The 17816-nt window shown below is 41.7% G+C and overlaps 1 protein-coding gene across 2 annotated transcripts in view; it reads right to left on the bottom strand.

Annotated features, from left to right (window-relative positions):
* Window positions 1–2545: 2545 nt before the first annotated feature.
* Window positions 2546–17816, bottom strand: part of LOC122549091 (integrin alpha-1-like) — an 89464-nt gene continuing 74193 nt past the window's right edge. For both annotated transcript variants that reach the window (XM_043688333.1, XM_043688323.1), the window contains exons 9-11: window positions 12593–12758; window positions 8637–8716; window positions 2546–2710 (exon numbers count right to left, since the gene is read on the bottom strand). In XM_043688333.1, coding sequence (XP_043544268.1) covers window positions 2561–2710; window positions 8637–8716; window positions 12593–12758 — 396 coding nt within the window. In that variant the 3' untranslated portion in view covers window positions 2546–2560. The remainder of the gene's footprint in view (window positions 2711–8636; window positions 8717–12592; window positions 12759–17816) is intronic.

Raw genomic sequence — 17816 nt, forward strand, 5'->3', positions numbered from 1 at the left:
TACTAAAGAAGTTGAAGCTCTTGTCAAGAGGAAGAAGAAGGCTTATGTGAGGATGAGGCATGAAGGCTCAGTTAGGGGGCTTGAGAGTTATAAGTTAGTCAGAAAAGATCGAAAGAGAGGGCTAAGAAGAGTGAGGAGGGGACATGAGAAGTTGTTGGTGGATAGGATCAAGGAAAACCCTAAGGCCTTCTGTATGTATATTAAGTTTAAAAGAATGACAAGAGTAAGATTAGGGCCAATCGGAGATAGTAATTTAAAGTTGGTGTGCAATCTGTGGATATAGGGGAAGCGTTTAATGAATACTTTTCATCAGTATTCACATTGGAAAAGGGAAGTGTTAGTGAGAAAATGGAGGAACAGGCTGTTATATTAGATGGGATTGTGGTTGACAACGAGGAGGTGCTAGCAATTTTGGAAGATCTAAAAATAGATAAGACCCCTGGGCTGGATGGGATTTATCCTCGGATTCTCTGGGAAGCCAGGAAGGTGATTGCTAGGGCTTCGGTCTTTACAGCATCATTGTCGACAGGAGTAGTGGCAGAAGACTGGAGGATCGCAAATGTTGTTCCCTTGTTTAAGAAGGGGAGTCGGGACAGCTCTGGTAATTATAGGCCAGTGAGCCTTACTTTGGTTGTGGGTAAGGTGTTGGAAAGGTTATAAGAGATAGGGTTTATAATCATCTGGAAAGGAATAATTTGATTAGAGATAGTCAACACGTGAAGGGTAGGTCGTGCCTAACTAACCTTATTGAGTTCTTTGGAAAAGGTGACAAAACAGGTGGATGAAGGTAAAGCGGTTGATGTGGTGTACATGGACTTCAGTAAGGCATTTGATAAGGTTCCACATGGTAGGGTATTGCACAAAATACGGAGCTTCGGGATTGAAAGTGATTTAGTGGTTTGGATCAGAAATTGGCTAGCTGAAAGAAGACAGAGGGCAATGGTTGATGGGAAATGTTCATCCTGGAGCTCATTTACCAGTGGTGTGCCGCAAGGATCTGTTTTGGGGCCAATGCTGTTTGTCATTTTTATAAATGATCAGGACATGGGCGTAGAAGGATGGGTTAGTAAATTTGCAAATGACTCTAAGGTAGGCAGAGTTGTGGATAGTGCCGAAGGATGTTGTGGGTTACAGGGAGACATAGATAAGATGCAGAGCTGGGCTGAGATTGGCAAATGGAGTTTAATGCGGAAAAGTGTGAGGTAGTTCACTTCAGAATAAATAACAGGAATGCAGAATACTGGGCTAATGGTAAAATTCTTGGCAGTGTAGATGAAAAAAGAGATCTTGGTGTCCTGGTGCATAAATCCCTGGAAGTTGCCACCCAGGTTGATGTTAAGAGGGCTTATGGGTATTGGCATTTATTGGTCAGGAAATTAAGTTTTGGAGCCATGAGGTCATGCTTCAGCTGTACAAGATACTGGTAAGGCCGCACTGGAAGTATTGCATTCAGTTCTGGTCACTGCATTACAGGAAGGATGTGGAAGCTTTGGAAAGAGTTCAGAGGAGATTTACTAGGATGTTGCCTGGTATGGAGGGAAGGTCTTATGAGGGAACTGAGGCTGTTTTCATTGGAGAGAAGAAGATTGAGAGGTAACTTAATCGAGACATATAAGATAATCAGACGGTTAGATAGGGTGGACAGTAAGAGCCTTTTTCCTCAGATAGTGAAGGCTAACACAAGGGAACATAGCTTTAAATTTAGAGGTGATAGACTGAGGCTGTTTTCATTGGAGAGAAGAAGATTGAGAGGTAACTTAATCGAGACATATAAGATAATCAGACGGTTAGATAGGGTGGACAGTGAGAGCCTTTTTCCTCAGATAGTGAAGGCTAACACAAGGGGACATAGCTTTAAATTTAGAGGTGATAGATTTAGGACAGATATCAGGGGTATTTTCTTTACTCAGACAGTAGTAGGGGCGTGGAATGGCCTGCCTGCAACAGTAGTAGACTCGCTGATGTTAAGGCCATTTAATTGGGCATTGGACATACATATGAATAATAATGGAACGATGTAGGTTAGATGGGCATCAGATTATTTTCACAGGTCAGTGCAACAATGAGGCCCGAAGGGCCTGTACTGCGCTGTAACATTTTATGTTCGATGAACAAACCATTCCTCAGATAAAATGGAGGAACAATTGCCTCATTTCTGAAGAAGAAGTTAGGATTCAAGTAATGACTGAATTGAATAAATTATGGATCAGAGTAATTCCAGATCAAACCAGTGACAGGTTTTGGGAAAGAAGTTTGGGAATTATGTTTTCCTTCCTTTTTTTTAATTCTGGGAAATATCAAGATTGAGCTTAACAAAGAAACATGAAAGTAGGAATTTTGTGTCACTGAATCCGCAAGTGTACACTTGCAGCCCACCTTGATATTTAATTTCATCTTATTTATAAATGTCAGTGCTACTAGGGCTGCCTTGACTTGATGGCAACTTTTCTCAACATCTATAATGCTATAAAATTTGCACATGCCTCCTTGTTTACCCTAAATTTGAATCAGTCAGTCAGAATGAACACAGACCTTTGATGTTAAAGTGAGTGGGATAAAATTAAAGCTTACCTAAGTATGAACTGTCATTTCTATCTTGCAGAATATCTTGAAAAACTTTCTTTTCAAATATAGTAATTTTGTCAGATGATTTATGGACTGTTGTGCCTGCCCAGTCATAAGCTCCTACAGCTCCCAACATCAGCACATCCTGAAAAAAATAGATGCTTGTTTTGACTAAAGTGCAACATTAAGAAATTACTCATTGCTCTGGACACTTAATGGTATGGAGCTATCCTTATATGTCAAATACCATTTGACTTCCGTAAATACTCAAATTCCTGGCCGGATAACGAAGGTCCGGAATCTGTGATCCACTCTTCCAGGAGTCTGTGTATTGCAAAGAATGCACTCAGTTTTTCTGTCGTTGTCCCTGTGTTTGACAAATGTACTCTATGCACATCCAGCACCCCCACTTTGAGTGACTAACAACACTGAGCCCATGAAAGGACCTGCACAGTCAACGTGTGAGTCCAGGGTTACCTGGCCATTCACACAAATGGTGGGGGGGGAGCTGCTGGTGGTAATTTCTGTCCTTGTTAGCACTCTGGGCACTGCCTCGCCAATGTGGCTATCTGCATCCAATCCTGGCCACTAAATGAAATTTTTCACCAACATCCTCATTTTGGAGACTCTTGGATGACCCTGGTGGAGTTCAGCCAGTATTTGGTGGTGACCTTTGCTCAGGACAATCACCCTTGCTCCCCATAATACTATGCCGTCCCCTCCTGTGATCTGGTCTCTCCAGATTGAAAAAGGTTTTAATTCTGGTTGTGACGTCCCTTTGGTTTCCCCCATCACCACCAGCTGTTTCAGTTTTGGCAGGACCAGATCTTTCTGTGTCCAAAGTCTGATATTATCAGCTGTGATTGGAGAAGTGTGTCTAGAAAATATGTAACTATTACAGACTCTTCCAGTGGCAGTACCACTGCTGGTGTACCTACCAGCTGAAGGTGGCTGAATGGATCTGCATTTGCTACTTGGCCTCCCAGACAGTGTTCCAACGTGTAATTATTTGCACTTAATATTAGAGCCCACCGTTGAATTTGGCCTGAAGCTATGGACAGCACTGCCTTGTCCTCTTTAAGTAGGCCTAGCAGGGGTTTGTTATCTGTTATTCTTATACATTTATGACCTGTAATGGTACTGGTGGAACTTCCTGACTCCAAATACGACCACCAAACCTTCCTTCTCTATCTACCATACTGCATTGGCCAAAATCCGGGTTGCATATGCATATCATTCCTTTCCATTGGGCCACCTATGAGCTAACACCAGCCCGATGCAGGGAGGCATTTCATATCAGTACCAGATCTTGCTTGGGATTATACTGTGCCAACATCTTAGAGAATGAGAGCTGTTTCTTCACTTTCCTGAAAGCTATGGCTTGGCTCTGTGACCATTTCCGAGGCTGACCCTTTTTTAAGGGTTGATACAAAGGTGCTAGGATGGAGTCCAGGTTACGTGTGAACTTTCTGAAATAATTTACCAGCTCAGGGAAAGACCCTCAGCTCTGGTACAAATGTGGAGCTGGGGCATCTTTGATCGCCCTCATTTTATTTTCCAATGGGTGTAACCCTATCTGGTCAACTCTGCAGCCAAAATATGTCACTTGGGGTGCCTGGAACACACATTTTTCCCTACTGAGGCATTTGCCCACCTGGGAGAAACATCTAACAACTTTGTCCAGGTTCTCTAGGTGCTCCTTATTGGTCTTCCCTCTTATTGGCACATCAAAATAAATGGTGATTTGGAGTAGACCTTGTAAAATGTTCCCCATCATCTGCTGAAATATTGCACAGGCTGATGATACCCCAAATGTCAGACACGTATAATATGGGCATTCATTGTAGCATACTTCTGTGAATCCTCAAGTAATTGCAACTGCAAGTATACATGGCTCATGAAGGACAGCTTCATGAAGGACAGATCCCCTGCCAGCTTTGCAAATAAATCCATTATCCAAGGGGTTGGGCATTTATCTGGCTGCAAAAAGCAGTTTACCATTTTGTTAAAATCCCCACAAAGGCGAACCGACCCCTGGACTTCACAATGAATATGACCGGTGTTGCCCATTCCACAAACTGGACTGGTCTGATGATTCCTTCGCTTCCCCGCCTTCTGATTTCTGCCCCTACTTTTGCCCAGGAGGCAAATGGCATTGAGCAGGCCTTATAGAATCATGGAATTGCTTCCTGGTCAACGTACAAGCTGGCCTTGGCCCCTTTGATAGTTCCTCAACCTTCCTGAAAGACTTCTGGGTTTAATTAGGGCTTCACTCAGGCACCATTTTCTAATCGAAAAATATTGAGTCAATCTAGGTTAATCCTTTTCAACCACTCAAGATTGATGTGGCTTGATGTTGAGGCCTCACAGGCGAGTGTCCTCTCATCAACTTACTGTTTATGGACAAAGTATGACCTGTGGCTGAGCACTGTGAGAGCCCAATTATCTTAAATACGGTGAAAGTATGGAGGAAAATGCGGCAGGGTGAGGTCAATTTGCTTAAGACTTTGCTGTTAACCCCATTAGTGGGAGTGCCAGGATTTAGACCGGGGGTCAATTGACTCCAGCTTTCGAGCATGGGAGGGTAAAGGAATCTCCTGTTTGGGAGACATATTTGAGGGAGAGGTCTTGATGTCTTTCAACCAATGAAGTCAGAAATATCGGATTCCTAATAGGGATATTTTACGATACTTCCAAGTTAGGGATTATATAGAGATAAAGACCATGCTCTTGGCTCAGCCGTACAAGTTGGATATAGAGAGAAGAGTGCTCTGATGTGGGAGCGCTCTCTCGGTTAGTACCATATACCATCTGCAGAGGGGGAGTGCTTTGGAGATATGGAGAGACTCCATAGGATCTGGAATCAGGGATTGGGGATGAAATCTCATCGGAAACATGGGAGGACATGTAAGGGAATGTAAAGAAAATTTCAATATGTAATAAAGCACAAGCGATGCAATTGAAGATCCTTCACAGGGCCTATATGGCACCAGAGAGGTTAGCAAAGTCTAAGAAAGGATCTTCTCTGAAATGTCCCAAATATATAATCAGCATAGGCACCCTCACACATTGCTTTTGATCCTGCTACAAGATTCGTGGATACTGGGGTGCCATAGTAAGTGAGCTGGAGAAGATCCCGGGAATTGAAGATAAGGTGGATCTGTTATCCTTTCTTTTAGGATTAATGAATTTGCCCTCTCTGGGTAAGCACGGGATGAGGTTATTTAACATTCTTACACATTATATGAGGAATAACATTTTAATGAACTGCTTATCAGAAAAACCTCCAGGTTTTGAGGGGTGGCACAGACTGGTGCTGGAACACGTTCCCCAAGATTATGTGACGAGTGGTGCACCATGGAAAGGGCAATTTTATAAGACATGGCGGCCATTTTTAAGTTACATAGACAGGGGCCTATTGGCAGGACTGATTAGGGCCTTTGAATAGCCGTGAGGACTGTAATATGATGGTCTGGGGACCCCGGGGGGAGGAGGCCTAGTAAAAGTGGGTATAATAACTGTGGACAGGAGCTTCAGTGGAGGTGCGGCAAGTGGAGTAAAGTAGTGTAATGTTATGTAATTTACTTTTATTGGATTGTAATTTAATTTAATACTATTTCATTTAATTTGAGTTTATTTTAACTTGGGTTAAGTTAAATAAATATGAGATGTTTGTATCCCTAAGAGTAGTAGGTGGTTTATTGTTCACATTACTGTAATATAATAATGTGGTATTATTTCTACTTTTCTGTATTTTTGTACTTTTATAACTTTTTGGTTTGTTTTGTAAAAGAGTAAAATTTTTTCAATAAACATATATATAAATATATAAACTTTCTCAACCAATTCTGTCCCATTAAGCTTGAGCCCGAGCCTTTTACTGCAATTAGTGATAACTGAACCAGCCACTTCTTGTAAGAGACTGGAACCGAACTTGTACCTTTAATCCATAAAAATTCCCCGGTATAGGTTCTCAGTCTTGCTGATGTCTTGTGCAAACTTAAGGCTTGGAGTCCAGAGTGAATTTTGTGAAAGATTGGTTCTGCGATTACTGAAACGGCCGTGTCGGCTTCAATCACCATTAGAACTGGGTGACTGTTTAACCATACGTTTATTTTGATTGGTTCTGATTTGGATGTTGCTAAGCAATTTAACTGTTCCAAACCAGATGTAGGATGTGCACTTTCTTATGTACTAGCCCAAGGCTTCTCCTACTCAGTTTAGGTCCAATGGGACTGTTTTCCTGTTTTGAGCTCACATATCAGCAGCAACTACAATGGCTTTGTGGCTCAGATTCTGAAGAAAATTTTAACCATTTGGCCAAGTCTTGGTTTTGTTTTGGGGTTTAGCAGTGGGCTGACCTACAGTCCCTCTGTTCAAGATATGCCCTGAGTGAGGCTGTGCAATTGCTTCCACTCAAGTGGTGTTTCCCAAACTCAGTCGGACAGGTGAGTGTGTCCACATCCATTGGAATATACTCCAACTCATATGCTCGACTTGCCACAGTTTCCAATGGTAAAGTCGGTTGTAGTGCCTGCATGATATCCAGTTGGGCTTCAGCAAGTAGGTGAATGTGAGGAATACAGATGCTGGAGATCAGAGCCAAAACAAATGGCGCAGGAAAAGTACAGCCGGTCAGGCAGCATCCAAGGAACAGGAGAGTCGACGTTTCGGGCAAAAGACTTTCATTAGGAATTTGGTGGGGCGGAGGGGTGGGGCGGTACAATGGGGCTGACAGCCAAATAGGATGAGGGTGGGCCATGGTTGTATCATTAACTCCACATACCAAAGTCTCTCAGCATCTCATTAAGGGTTAAATCAAAGTCACACGTTTCTGCCAGTCCTAATCTTGTCAAAAATCCTGATATGACTTCCTGTTTCTTGAATTGCTGAGTAAAACCAATAACATTTCAGAATTAGATGAAATTGGAGTCGTAATATTCTTTAACTAGATCCATCAACTCTGGAAAGGTTTTAGTATCTGGTACCTCAGGGAAACTTAGGCTCCTAATAACTGATAAGGCTGCAGGTCAACAAGTTGTTACGAGAATTACTCATTGCTTTTCATCTGCCCCAATGTCATTTGCCTGGAAAAAAATTATTTCCACACACTGGTCCACACATTTTCGGCAGCAGAATCAAATAAGTCAAGCTTTCCAAACAATGTCATGATGCTAGCAATGCTTACTCCAACTTAAAGGTGACTGTTGCGAATGTGTTTTTTCAGGTCATGCTTTACTTTTATCACCACTGGAGTAACTCCACAGAGGCCAGTATCACCCTTTATTTACATGTAGGAAGTCCTTGACATTGATCCAGTTCCATCAGAGTCAGCTTTCAGAATGAGTAGAGCCTACAACATGCTTGTTTATATCTGTCAGCCAGAGTTCTCTGATTGGACCAGATTAACAGCCCCAATAAGGGAACTCATATTCTCTGAGGTCCACCTGGCTGAATTTATTTCAGTCACTACGTATGCTGTTGAAGCTTTTAGTCTTGCATTCATCAGAATAGAATCAGAAGAACAACAAATTATATTGCTTGAGAAGAGGGTGCAGATGGTCAGCAAGTGGACTCCATTAGCCTTCCTAATAGCTTGCTGTACCTGCATGTTAGCGTTCAGTGACTCATTGACAAGGGCACCCTTTGGACATCTGCATTTTCAAACTCTCACAATTTCAGAAGTACACCTGATTGGAAGTGGCATTGTCATGAAGTATCCAGCAGGGAACAGTTAACTGCCAGGCTTTTGCTTAAATTCATACCTGGCAAGATAACTCAGATTGGGAGAGACATTAACACAGGAAGTACATCGGGGTCTCTGGAAAAAAAAGCTAGCAATACCTTGACTAAAGTTGACCTCTCTGGACTGGTAAGGCCTGTCCCAATCAGAGTCTACTTGCCAACCAATAAATTTCATCTTCTCATGCATTGTTCCCTTTAAAATTTGATCATTTTGTGATTTCAGTCTTCATGCGTATAATACATGCATCTATTTTCAGCAAAACGTCCTCAATTAGTTGTTGACCTTGATAATAGAGACTGAAAAATCACCCCAAAACCATGAATACCTGGCTGGGTACAAAGTGTGCACTGAATCCAACTTGTGCCATTTCCAGTAGGAAGTTATCTTCATTTTTATTGCTTGTCCCTAGAAGAATGAGATCATGAAAATATACAATTACACAACCATAAGTTGCCTTATCCTTACCCTACATTCTGTTATTTTCATACTTTTGAGTAATTTTGATCAATCAGCTTGATTTCCTGGCTCTTGAAATAATATTGGCACCACAATATAGTCTTGGATCATTTACTCAATATGTCTGGATGAAGATTATACAAGTCAATCATAGAATCCCTACAGTGTGGAAGGAGGCTATTGGACCCATCAAGTCCACACCAGCCTCCAGAGAGCATCCCATCCAGACTTAGCCCCTACCACATCCCATCTTTTACCAAGGTAAATCTAAACATCCAGGACACTATGGGGTAATGTAGTATTGTCAATTCACCTAACCTGTACATCTTTGGACTGTGAGAGGAAACTGGCACAGACAGTCACCTGAGGCTGGGGTTGAACCTGGGTCCCTGGTGCCGTGAGGAAGCAGTGCTAATCGCTGAGCCACCATGCCAACCTAAATGCTCCAGCTCCACCTTTTGCACTGATGTGCTGAGCACCCCCATCTTTGAGTATGTTGAGACTTCATCTTGTATTAGTTGTTTAATTATTCTCCACATTTATGACTGAATGGGCTGTAGTTCCATGACTATTGCATAGTGTTTCTATTGTTTGGCATTCTGTTGTTAGTCCTGAACTGTAACTTCACCAAGTTGATACCTCACTTCTATGAATGCCTGATAAAGCTCTTAGTATTCTCTCCTGCACTGTTCATTAAATGATGGCTTGGTGTTAATGGTAAACTGACAGTTGTGCTGAGATGTGAGGTTACAGCTTATGGTTAAGTACAATTCTGTTGATGACCCATGAGGCTCATGTCGCTCCAAACTAAAAGCTATGACTTGTTCGGTCAGAAGCAGTGGTACTGAACCACTCTTGGTGATTGAAGTCCCCCCCAACTGTTGTACATTCTGTGCCCTTGACACCCTTAATGCTTTCTCCAGGTGGTATTTATCATGGAGAAAATCTGGTTCATGAGCTGAGGAGGGGTGGGGGGTGGGGGGAGTAGATGGTAATAATCAGCGAACGGTTTCTTTGCTCATGTTTCACCAATACTATGAGAATTTAGGGGGTCTGGAGTCAATGTTGAGACCTCCCAGTAAACCCTTACTAATTGCATATCACTGTGCCACTACCTGTTGTGAGTCTGCCTTGCTATTGGGACAGGTCTGGGATCTAGTCATACTCATGGAACCATATTTTACAGCCAATCTCAAACTGTTGCTTGATAAATAAGTCTTCCATAGGAACATAGAAATAAGAGTAGGCCATTCAGTCTGTCAAATCTGCTGCAGTAATAATACCATTATGACTGGTTCCACTCCCACTATTCCCATAATCCTTTATGTCATTGATAGTCAAAAAATTATCCACCATCACTTTAGGAATGCTCAAAAGCTGAGCCTCCACCACCTCCCTGGAGGAGAGGGTTCCAAAGATTCACCACCCTCTGACTCCTCATCTCAATTTTAAAAATTGCGATGCCAGTTCTAGACTCCCCAACCATATAATCATAGAATCATAGAATCCCTACAGTGTGGAAGCAGGCCATTTGGTTCATCAGGCCCTCACCAAACCTCTAAAGAGCATCCCACTGACCCCACCTCTACCCTATCCCTGTAACCCTGCATTTCCCATGCCTAATCCACTCAGCCTGGGCACTATGGGCAATTCAGCATGGCCAATCCACCTAATGTGCACGTCTTTGGACCAAGATGCAGTTACCCTGTCCGGTCCTTTAAAAATTCTGTAAGTTTCAATGAGATCAGCTCTTGTTCTTTGAAACTCTAGAGAATGTGAAGCAGTTATAGAGTCATAGAAACAGAGTCATAGGGCCTTACAGTCTGGAAACAGACTTTAATCCTATTTGCCTGCATTTGGCCCATTGGTCCATATCCCTTGAAACCTTTCCTATTCATGTACTTATTCAGATGTCTTTTAAATGTCGTAACTGTACCTGCATCTGCCACTTCCTCTGGCAGTTCATTCTACTTTGAGTAAGAAAATTGCCCCTCACATCCTTTATAAAACTTCCTCCTGTCACCTTAAAATATGCCGCCTATTTTAGCTCCCCACTCTAGGGATAAGAACCTTGATATTCATCTCATCTAAACCCGGCATGATTTTATAAACCTCTATAGCGTCACCCCTCAACTTCCTATGCTCCTGTGAAAGAAGTCCCAGTCTATCCAGCCTGCTTTTATAACTCAAATCATCCATTCCTGGCAACATCACTATTCTGAGCCCTGTCCAATTTAACAATATGCTTCTTCTAGCAGGTTGATCAGAACTGCACTCAGTACTCCAAAAGTGGCCTCACCAATGTCCTGTAAAACTGCAACATGATATCCCAATCAGTATGACCAATCAATCTGACTGGACAGCTCTATGAACCTGAAAACAAGTCTGGTGCGCCTTCATTGCACTCTGTCTCTGGCAAACCAAGCTCTGATTTGAAACCAATATCGCTACTCCTGTACTCAAATCCTCCCACAATAAAGGTCAGTTTTCCATTAGCCTTCCTAAAGGGCGGCACGGTGGCTCAGTAGTTGGCACTGCTGCCTCACAGCACCAAGGACCTGGGTTCAATTCCCGCCCCGGGCAGTTGTCTGTGTGGAGTTTGCACATTCTCCCCGTGTCTACGTGGGTTTCCTCTGGGTGCTCCGGTTTCCTCCCACAGTCCAACAGATGTGCAGGTTAGGTGAATTGGTCATGCTAAATTGCCCCTAGTGTAGGGGAATGGGTCTGGGTGGGTTGCTCTTCTGAGGGTCGGTGTGGACTTGTTAGGCCGAAGGGCCTGTTTCCACACTGTAGGTAATCTAGTCTAAAAGTATACTGCAACTCCAGTGATCAATTAACAAGGTGACCAAAGTCCCTCTGCACATCTACACTTTCCAACCCCACATCATTTAAAAGATATTTGGATAGATATATGAATAGGAAAGATTTAGAGGCATATGAGCCAAACACAGGCAAAGGGGATTAGTTTAGTTTGGGAAACCTGGTCGGTGTGGACAAGTTGGACTAAAGGTTCTATTTCCGTGTTGTTTGACTCTACGACTCTATATATACGCTGCACCAACTTCTTCTGACCAAAGTGGATAATGTCACAGTTTTTTACATTATATTCCATCTGCCATGTCCTGGAACATGCATGAAGGCAGTCCAAATCTTCCTGAAAACATCTTCTACACAGTATGTGCTAGTATCATCTCCACATTTGGAAATATGATATTTTGCTTTCATGCCTGAATCATTGATATGTATTGTGAAAAACGTCTCTTGCTTCTTTCCTAAATAGTGGAGTGACATTTTCAAGTTTTCAATCTGCAGGACTCATTCCAGAGTGTGTGGAATTTTGGAAGATGATTATTAATGCATTGTTTATTTCTCACCAGCTGTTTTAACACTCTGGGATATAGACCATCAATTTACAGCCCTATAAATTTCTCAAGTATAATCTCTTACTAATACTAATTCCTATTAATTCCTCCTTTTTCCTAGTCACGTGGATTCCCTAATTCTAGAAGATTTCGTGTATCTCCTTCAACTTTGGCACAAACCCCAAGTAACCAAATAATCTTACAATCTCTTCTATTCTAATGACAATAGCCCCAACTTTGCAAGTTTTTTTTCTAATTCCTGACAGCGGTAGTGAGGAAGTGTCATATGAAAACTATATGTTGAGTACTGACTATTTTGTCAAAATTCTTTCTATGGTTCAAAACTGCACACAGCATCATTGTAGCAGTCCTTCAAATGAGTTAACAGTTTGAAAATTAAGACCAATAGAGCAACATAAAAATAAAACAGAATACTTTGAAGAAAACAGAAATAAAGATTTACCTTCAATACCAATGATACGTTCTTTGAGAGTACTAGCTATTTCTATTAAAGCAGCTTCCGAGGATACATTAAAAAAATGCTTCTCTTTTGGATCACTTGCAATGGACTTGATTTCCTTGATTAAGTTTTCTGGGTTTATTTGTTCTCTGTTGTAATATCCAAGAACCTATAGAAGTTATAAAAATGGTTAATTCCATTACTTGAAAGTGAAATAAACAATTTTATTAACTGCTCCAATTTCAGATAGGTTTTGAAGTCAGGAACTAATTGGTCCTGGCAGAACACAAACTAAGCATGGCAAGTATGTCTGAGCAATTTGTTCCATTTGTTAGCACTGACAATGACTCGTTCCATCAATAAATGAAAACAAATACGGTCGGCATGAACTGGTTGGACTGAAAGGTCTGTTTCTGTGCTATGTGACTCTATAACATATAGCAGAAACAAAAACAGAAATTGCTGGAGAAACTGGCAGCATCTGTGAAGAGATTTCTGTTTTTGTTTCGCTCTCTGAAATCAATTTAGACCGAAAATAGACTAAGAGTATGGGTAATTGGCCAGGTCGAAATTGTCCTACCTTTTGTGAACAGGACAATTTTCCACATTGCTGGATAGATCTCAGTGTTGTAGCTATACTGCAACAATTTGGATAGGGACAGGGCAAATCTACATCAAGGCTATGTTGACAAAGTCTCCCTTAACTTGCAGGATGGTGTCTTTCTTTTTAAGGATGACAATGCCATCCATTAACACTGGAAGAAACATTTCCAACAACACTGTAAACATGGCAGCTGATTTCCCCAGTGTCTCTGGCTGAATGCATAGGTGAACCATCAACAGTGGAAGAGCAGCAAAAAGCAATCAAATAAGTGAAAAAACAAATAGCTTGCAGCCTGATGGTCTTCCAGTTGACAATGGAGGAGTGAATCTCACATCAAGACTCTTGCACTGACCTTACAGATTTAGGAGGAAAAGGAATTTTCTCTTGCTTTAAAGATTAAAACAATGAAGCTATCTTCAACAAGTAAGCTCAATGAAGCTATGAAAGCTATTGAGGAATTTCTCTCTGGTCTAAAGCAGAGAAAATCCTGATATGAAATGTTCTGAATTGCTTACATCTATGTGAGATTTTGCACAAGTTTGTGAGCACAGAGTCAGTATACTTGCACACATCCAATGCAAGTGGATGGCTTGGATGGAGCAACTTGAAGAATAAGAACTGGATCCACCACCTTTTGGAGGGAGTTTGAAGCAGCCACAGAGGCTGCTGGTCCAGTAAGCAACTTGTGGGAAAGGACCATCTCACTGCTCTGGCACAGTGATAAAAAGAATGATATATAAACACACTCCTCTGGCCCACACCACTTTACTCCCACACATATTCCTATGCCCAACCCATTCCAGGCCCTGCTGCATTATGCCATCCAGCTACCCTGCAGAGTCTGATATAAACTCCATAGCCCCTCTGTCCTCTGTCCACAGCCTCTCACACCCCCACGTCAATTTGTACCGTTGACCAGGCCCCATCACAGTTAACACCTGCGCTGACCTAAGCCTCCAGGTGCATCATTATTGCCCTTTATATCTCCTATATCAACTTTTTTGATTTTATTTTCAAGTAGTTAAAAGACAGAAATTGAATTGAATTGACAGTTTCACATCTCTTTTTGATTATTTACTTGACTACTCCCTTTGACAACACCAGTGAACTTGAGTTTCAAAGTAATTATACACTTCTTACACGCATTCATGAACTCTTTCACAATCCCATAAGGCAGCTTACCGCTTATAAAATATAAGCAACCCCTTCCAAAAAGTACATGACCTCTCACATTGGCATTCCTGGAACATTTCCAAAGGGTACCTTATCTCCTCAAATCTCCTTTTGCAGCTTCAAATCTCTTCCAGCAGATCTAAAGTGTACAATGTATGTTTTTGACATCCCAGAAGTGAAAGTAGGTTCTGACTGAAGGGAGTTGTACATTAACAGGTACAGCTGCCTTTGTGAACTACAGTGGGGTTTTCAAATTAGAACTATTGATCTGCTGCAAAAAGTACTGGGGGCAGCATTCAGGGTGGGTTTTCCAGATCTTTGCCGTTTGTGCTACTTTTGAAAAATGGAGAACCTCTCCATCTTGAGAAAGTTCAAGCCTTTCTGATATGAGGAAATCCTCCCAGAGACAGTGTGGCTTCAAAACTTTCCGATACATTTCCAACATGGATTTAGCTGTGAACAAAGGTTTAGAAAATGCCAGGGAAAAACAGCAGAAACTCTTCAGCACACCTCTCGATCTGGCCAATACATGATGCACAGTATATTACAATGTTTGTTGATTGTGATCCAAAGATTTGAATGTTCAAGAAATTTCATTTCTGGAACTGTTTCAGACTGATAAAGCTGTGACTGTCTGACATGGCGATCTGAAAGGGACATCTTCAGAAATCTAGAGTGGTATCAAGGAAGGTAGTTGGATAGCCCCATATATTTTCAAATCTCCTGACATTAGATATTTGCCTCATCAAAAATCAAATACCTTCTGATGTCAGTATTAAATATCACCTATTTAAAAAACACTCTTTAACCTCATCCCAAAACTAAGCTAACTACCATAAACATACAAGGCCTATAATTTGCAGATGACTGCAGTGATATTGCCAATTTGCACCAGATTTGCAAATCACTCTTCATCTTTCATTTCTGCAAACTAAAAGCTCGGTTATCCTTTAATATTGCTGAAGCTAAACTCACATTAAAATAAAACAAACAAAGACAGGAAGTGTTGGAGCTGATGAAGGGTCACTGGATTTGATATGCTAAATCAGTTTTTTCTTTCCACAGATGCTGCCAGACCTGCTGAGTTTCTCCAGCAACATCTGTTTCTTGTTTCATATTTCTGGCATCTGCGGTCCTTTGTTATATCATATCAATCCAGATTTAGCCAGAAAAGCATTCCACCAACCATACATGTTGAAGGAATATGTTGAGTACTTCCCACACTTAGACAGCCATCTCTCAAAAGGCCATTAATGAAAGGGAGATCTAAAATTGGATCCATTTCCTACTTCTGCCATCTGAAAACAATATCAGGGTGTGTTTGACAACAACACCCTCCACAAACTAACAAAAGTTTGGAACTACAAAACAGCTGTCATCACCTTAGTGCTATACTGCAGTGAGAAATGGATTGTGTATTGGCAGCACATGAGGGCACTAGTAGTATCTCCAGGTGAAATGGGAACATCATTGAGCAAGCCCTGTTGTTCTTCTTGAAAGAAGCTCCACAAGCATTCACGTAAAATTCCTTCAAAAAATACCACGATTGAATGGATAGTCTATCCTGTAGGCTGAAGAATGTCTCCCCGGTCAGGTCTTAGAGTCATAGTCATAGAATCCTACAGTACGGAGACAGGCCCTTTGGCCGAAACCGGTCCATGCTGACTAAAATGTCCATCAACACTAACCCCATTTCCCCGCACTTGGCCCATATGCTTATAATCCTTTCCTATCCACGTGTTTGTCCAAATGTCTTTTAAATGTTGTTAATGTATCTGCATCAACCGATTCCGCTGGCAGCACATTCCATAGGCATACCACTGTCTGTGCAAAAAGGTTGCCGCTCAGGTTCCCTTCTATTTTTTCCCCTCTCACCTTAAACTGATGTCCTCTAGTCCTTGATTACCCAACCATGGGATCAAGGCTGAGTGCATTCACCCTATTCATGCCTCTCATGATCTTATACACATCTTTAAGATCCCCCCTCAGCCTCCATGCTAGAAAGAAAAAAAATCATAGTTTGTCCAATCTCTCTCCATAACTCAGACCATTAACAAAATCCTTATAAATTTCTTTTGTACTCTTTCCAGTTTAATGACATCCTTCCTATAGCAAGGTGCCCAAAACTAAACACAATAAGTGCGGATCCACCAAAGTCCTCTACAACTGCAACATAACTTCCCAACTTCTATACACAACGCCCTGACTGAAGATGAGTGTGCCAAAGCTTCTTCACTGCCCTGTCTACCTATGACTTCACTTTCTGAGAACCGTGCACCTGAACCCCAAGGCCCCTCTGTTCCATTACACTCCTTAATTCCCTACCATTCACCATAAAACTCCTACTTTGATCTGATTTTAGAAAAATGCAAAACCTCACACTTACCTATATTAAACTCCATTTGCTATTTCTTGGCCCACCTCCCCAGCTGATCAAGGTCCTGCTGCAATTTCTGATAAGTTTTGATACTGTCTATGATACTGCTTATTATCTTAGTGTCATCTGCAAACATACTAATCATGCCTTGTACATTCTCATCCAAATCATTGAGATAGATTACAAATAGCAAAGGGCCCTGCACTGACTCTTATTAATCAACTCTCACTTGGCCAACATTTCAGCAAGGACAAGAAACAGCTTACTACTAATATTTCAAAATGGTGACAACTTGTCGATCAAACTGCATTGTGTCTCAAGTCTAAATACTTTAATGATGAGGCAGAATGCTAGCAGAGAAGGAAAGAGAAGGATGCAATTCTGCACTTTATATCCCGCTATGTTGTTGAACATCCTGTCACATGTGCCCAAAGATCTTTGTTGAGAGTCAGTCTATTCAGTCACATGAAGACTCAGAGTAGAAATCAATGATGCTAAGTAGAATTGATACTCAAATTGAGGGACAACCAGTGATAACAATGCAACAAAAATTGTATATTCTGTAAATTGTCCTGTCAATGCAAGTATTTTACTGATGTGTCAGCATCCGAAACAGTGACCGTCAGCATCAAACATTGACTACAGCATCTATATTAATGAATATTAATGAACAAACACCAATTATTTTAACTTGGGTGTTAACTACTGAGTTGGTTGGTTGTTCCTCTTCAAACCAATATATGTTTACTAGGTAAAAACAATGACTGCAGATGCTGGAAACCAGATTCTGGATTAGTGGTGCTGGAAGAGCACAGCAGTTCAAGCAGCATCCAAGGAGCAGTAAAATCGACGTTTTGGGCAAAAGCCCTTCATCAGGAACAAAGGCAGAGAGCCTGAAGCGTGGAGAGATAAGCTAGAGGAGGGTGGGGATGGGGAGAAAGTAGCATAGAGTACAATAGCTGAGTGGGGGAGTGGATGGGGTGATAGGGCGGGGGCAGGGGGAGGGTGGAGTGGATAGGTGGAAAAGAAGATAGGCAGGTAGGACAAGTCCGGACAAGTCATGGGGACAGTGC

The sequence above is a fragment of the Chiloscyllium plagiosum genome, chromosome 1 (assembly GCF_004010195.1).
Source record: "Chiloscyllium plagiosum isolate BGI_BamShark_2017 chromosome 1, ASM401019v2, whole genome shotgun sequence".
NCBI classification, from domain to species: Eukaryota; Metazoa; Chordata; class Chondrichthyes; order Orectolobiformes; family Hemiscylliidae; genus Chiloscyllium; species Chiloscyllium plagiosum.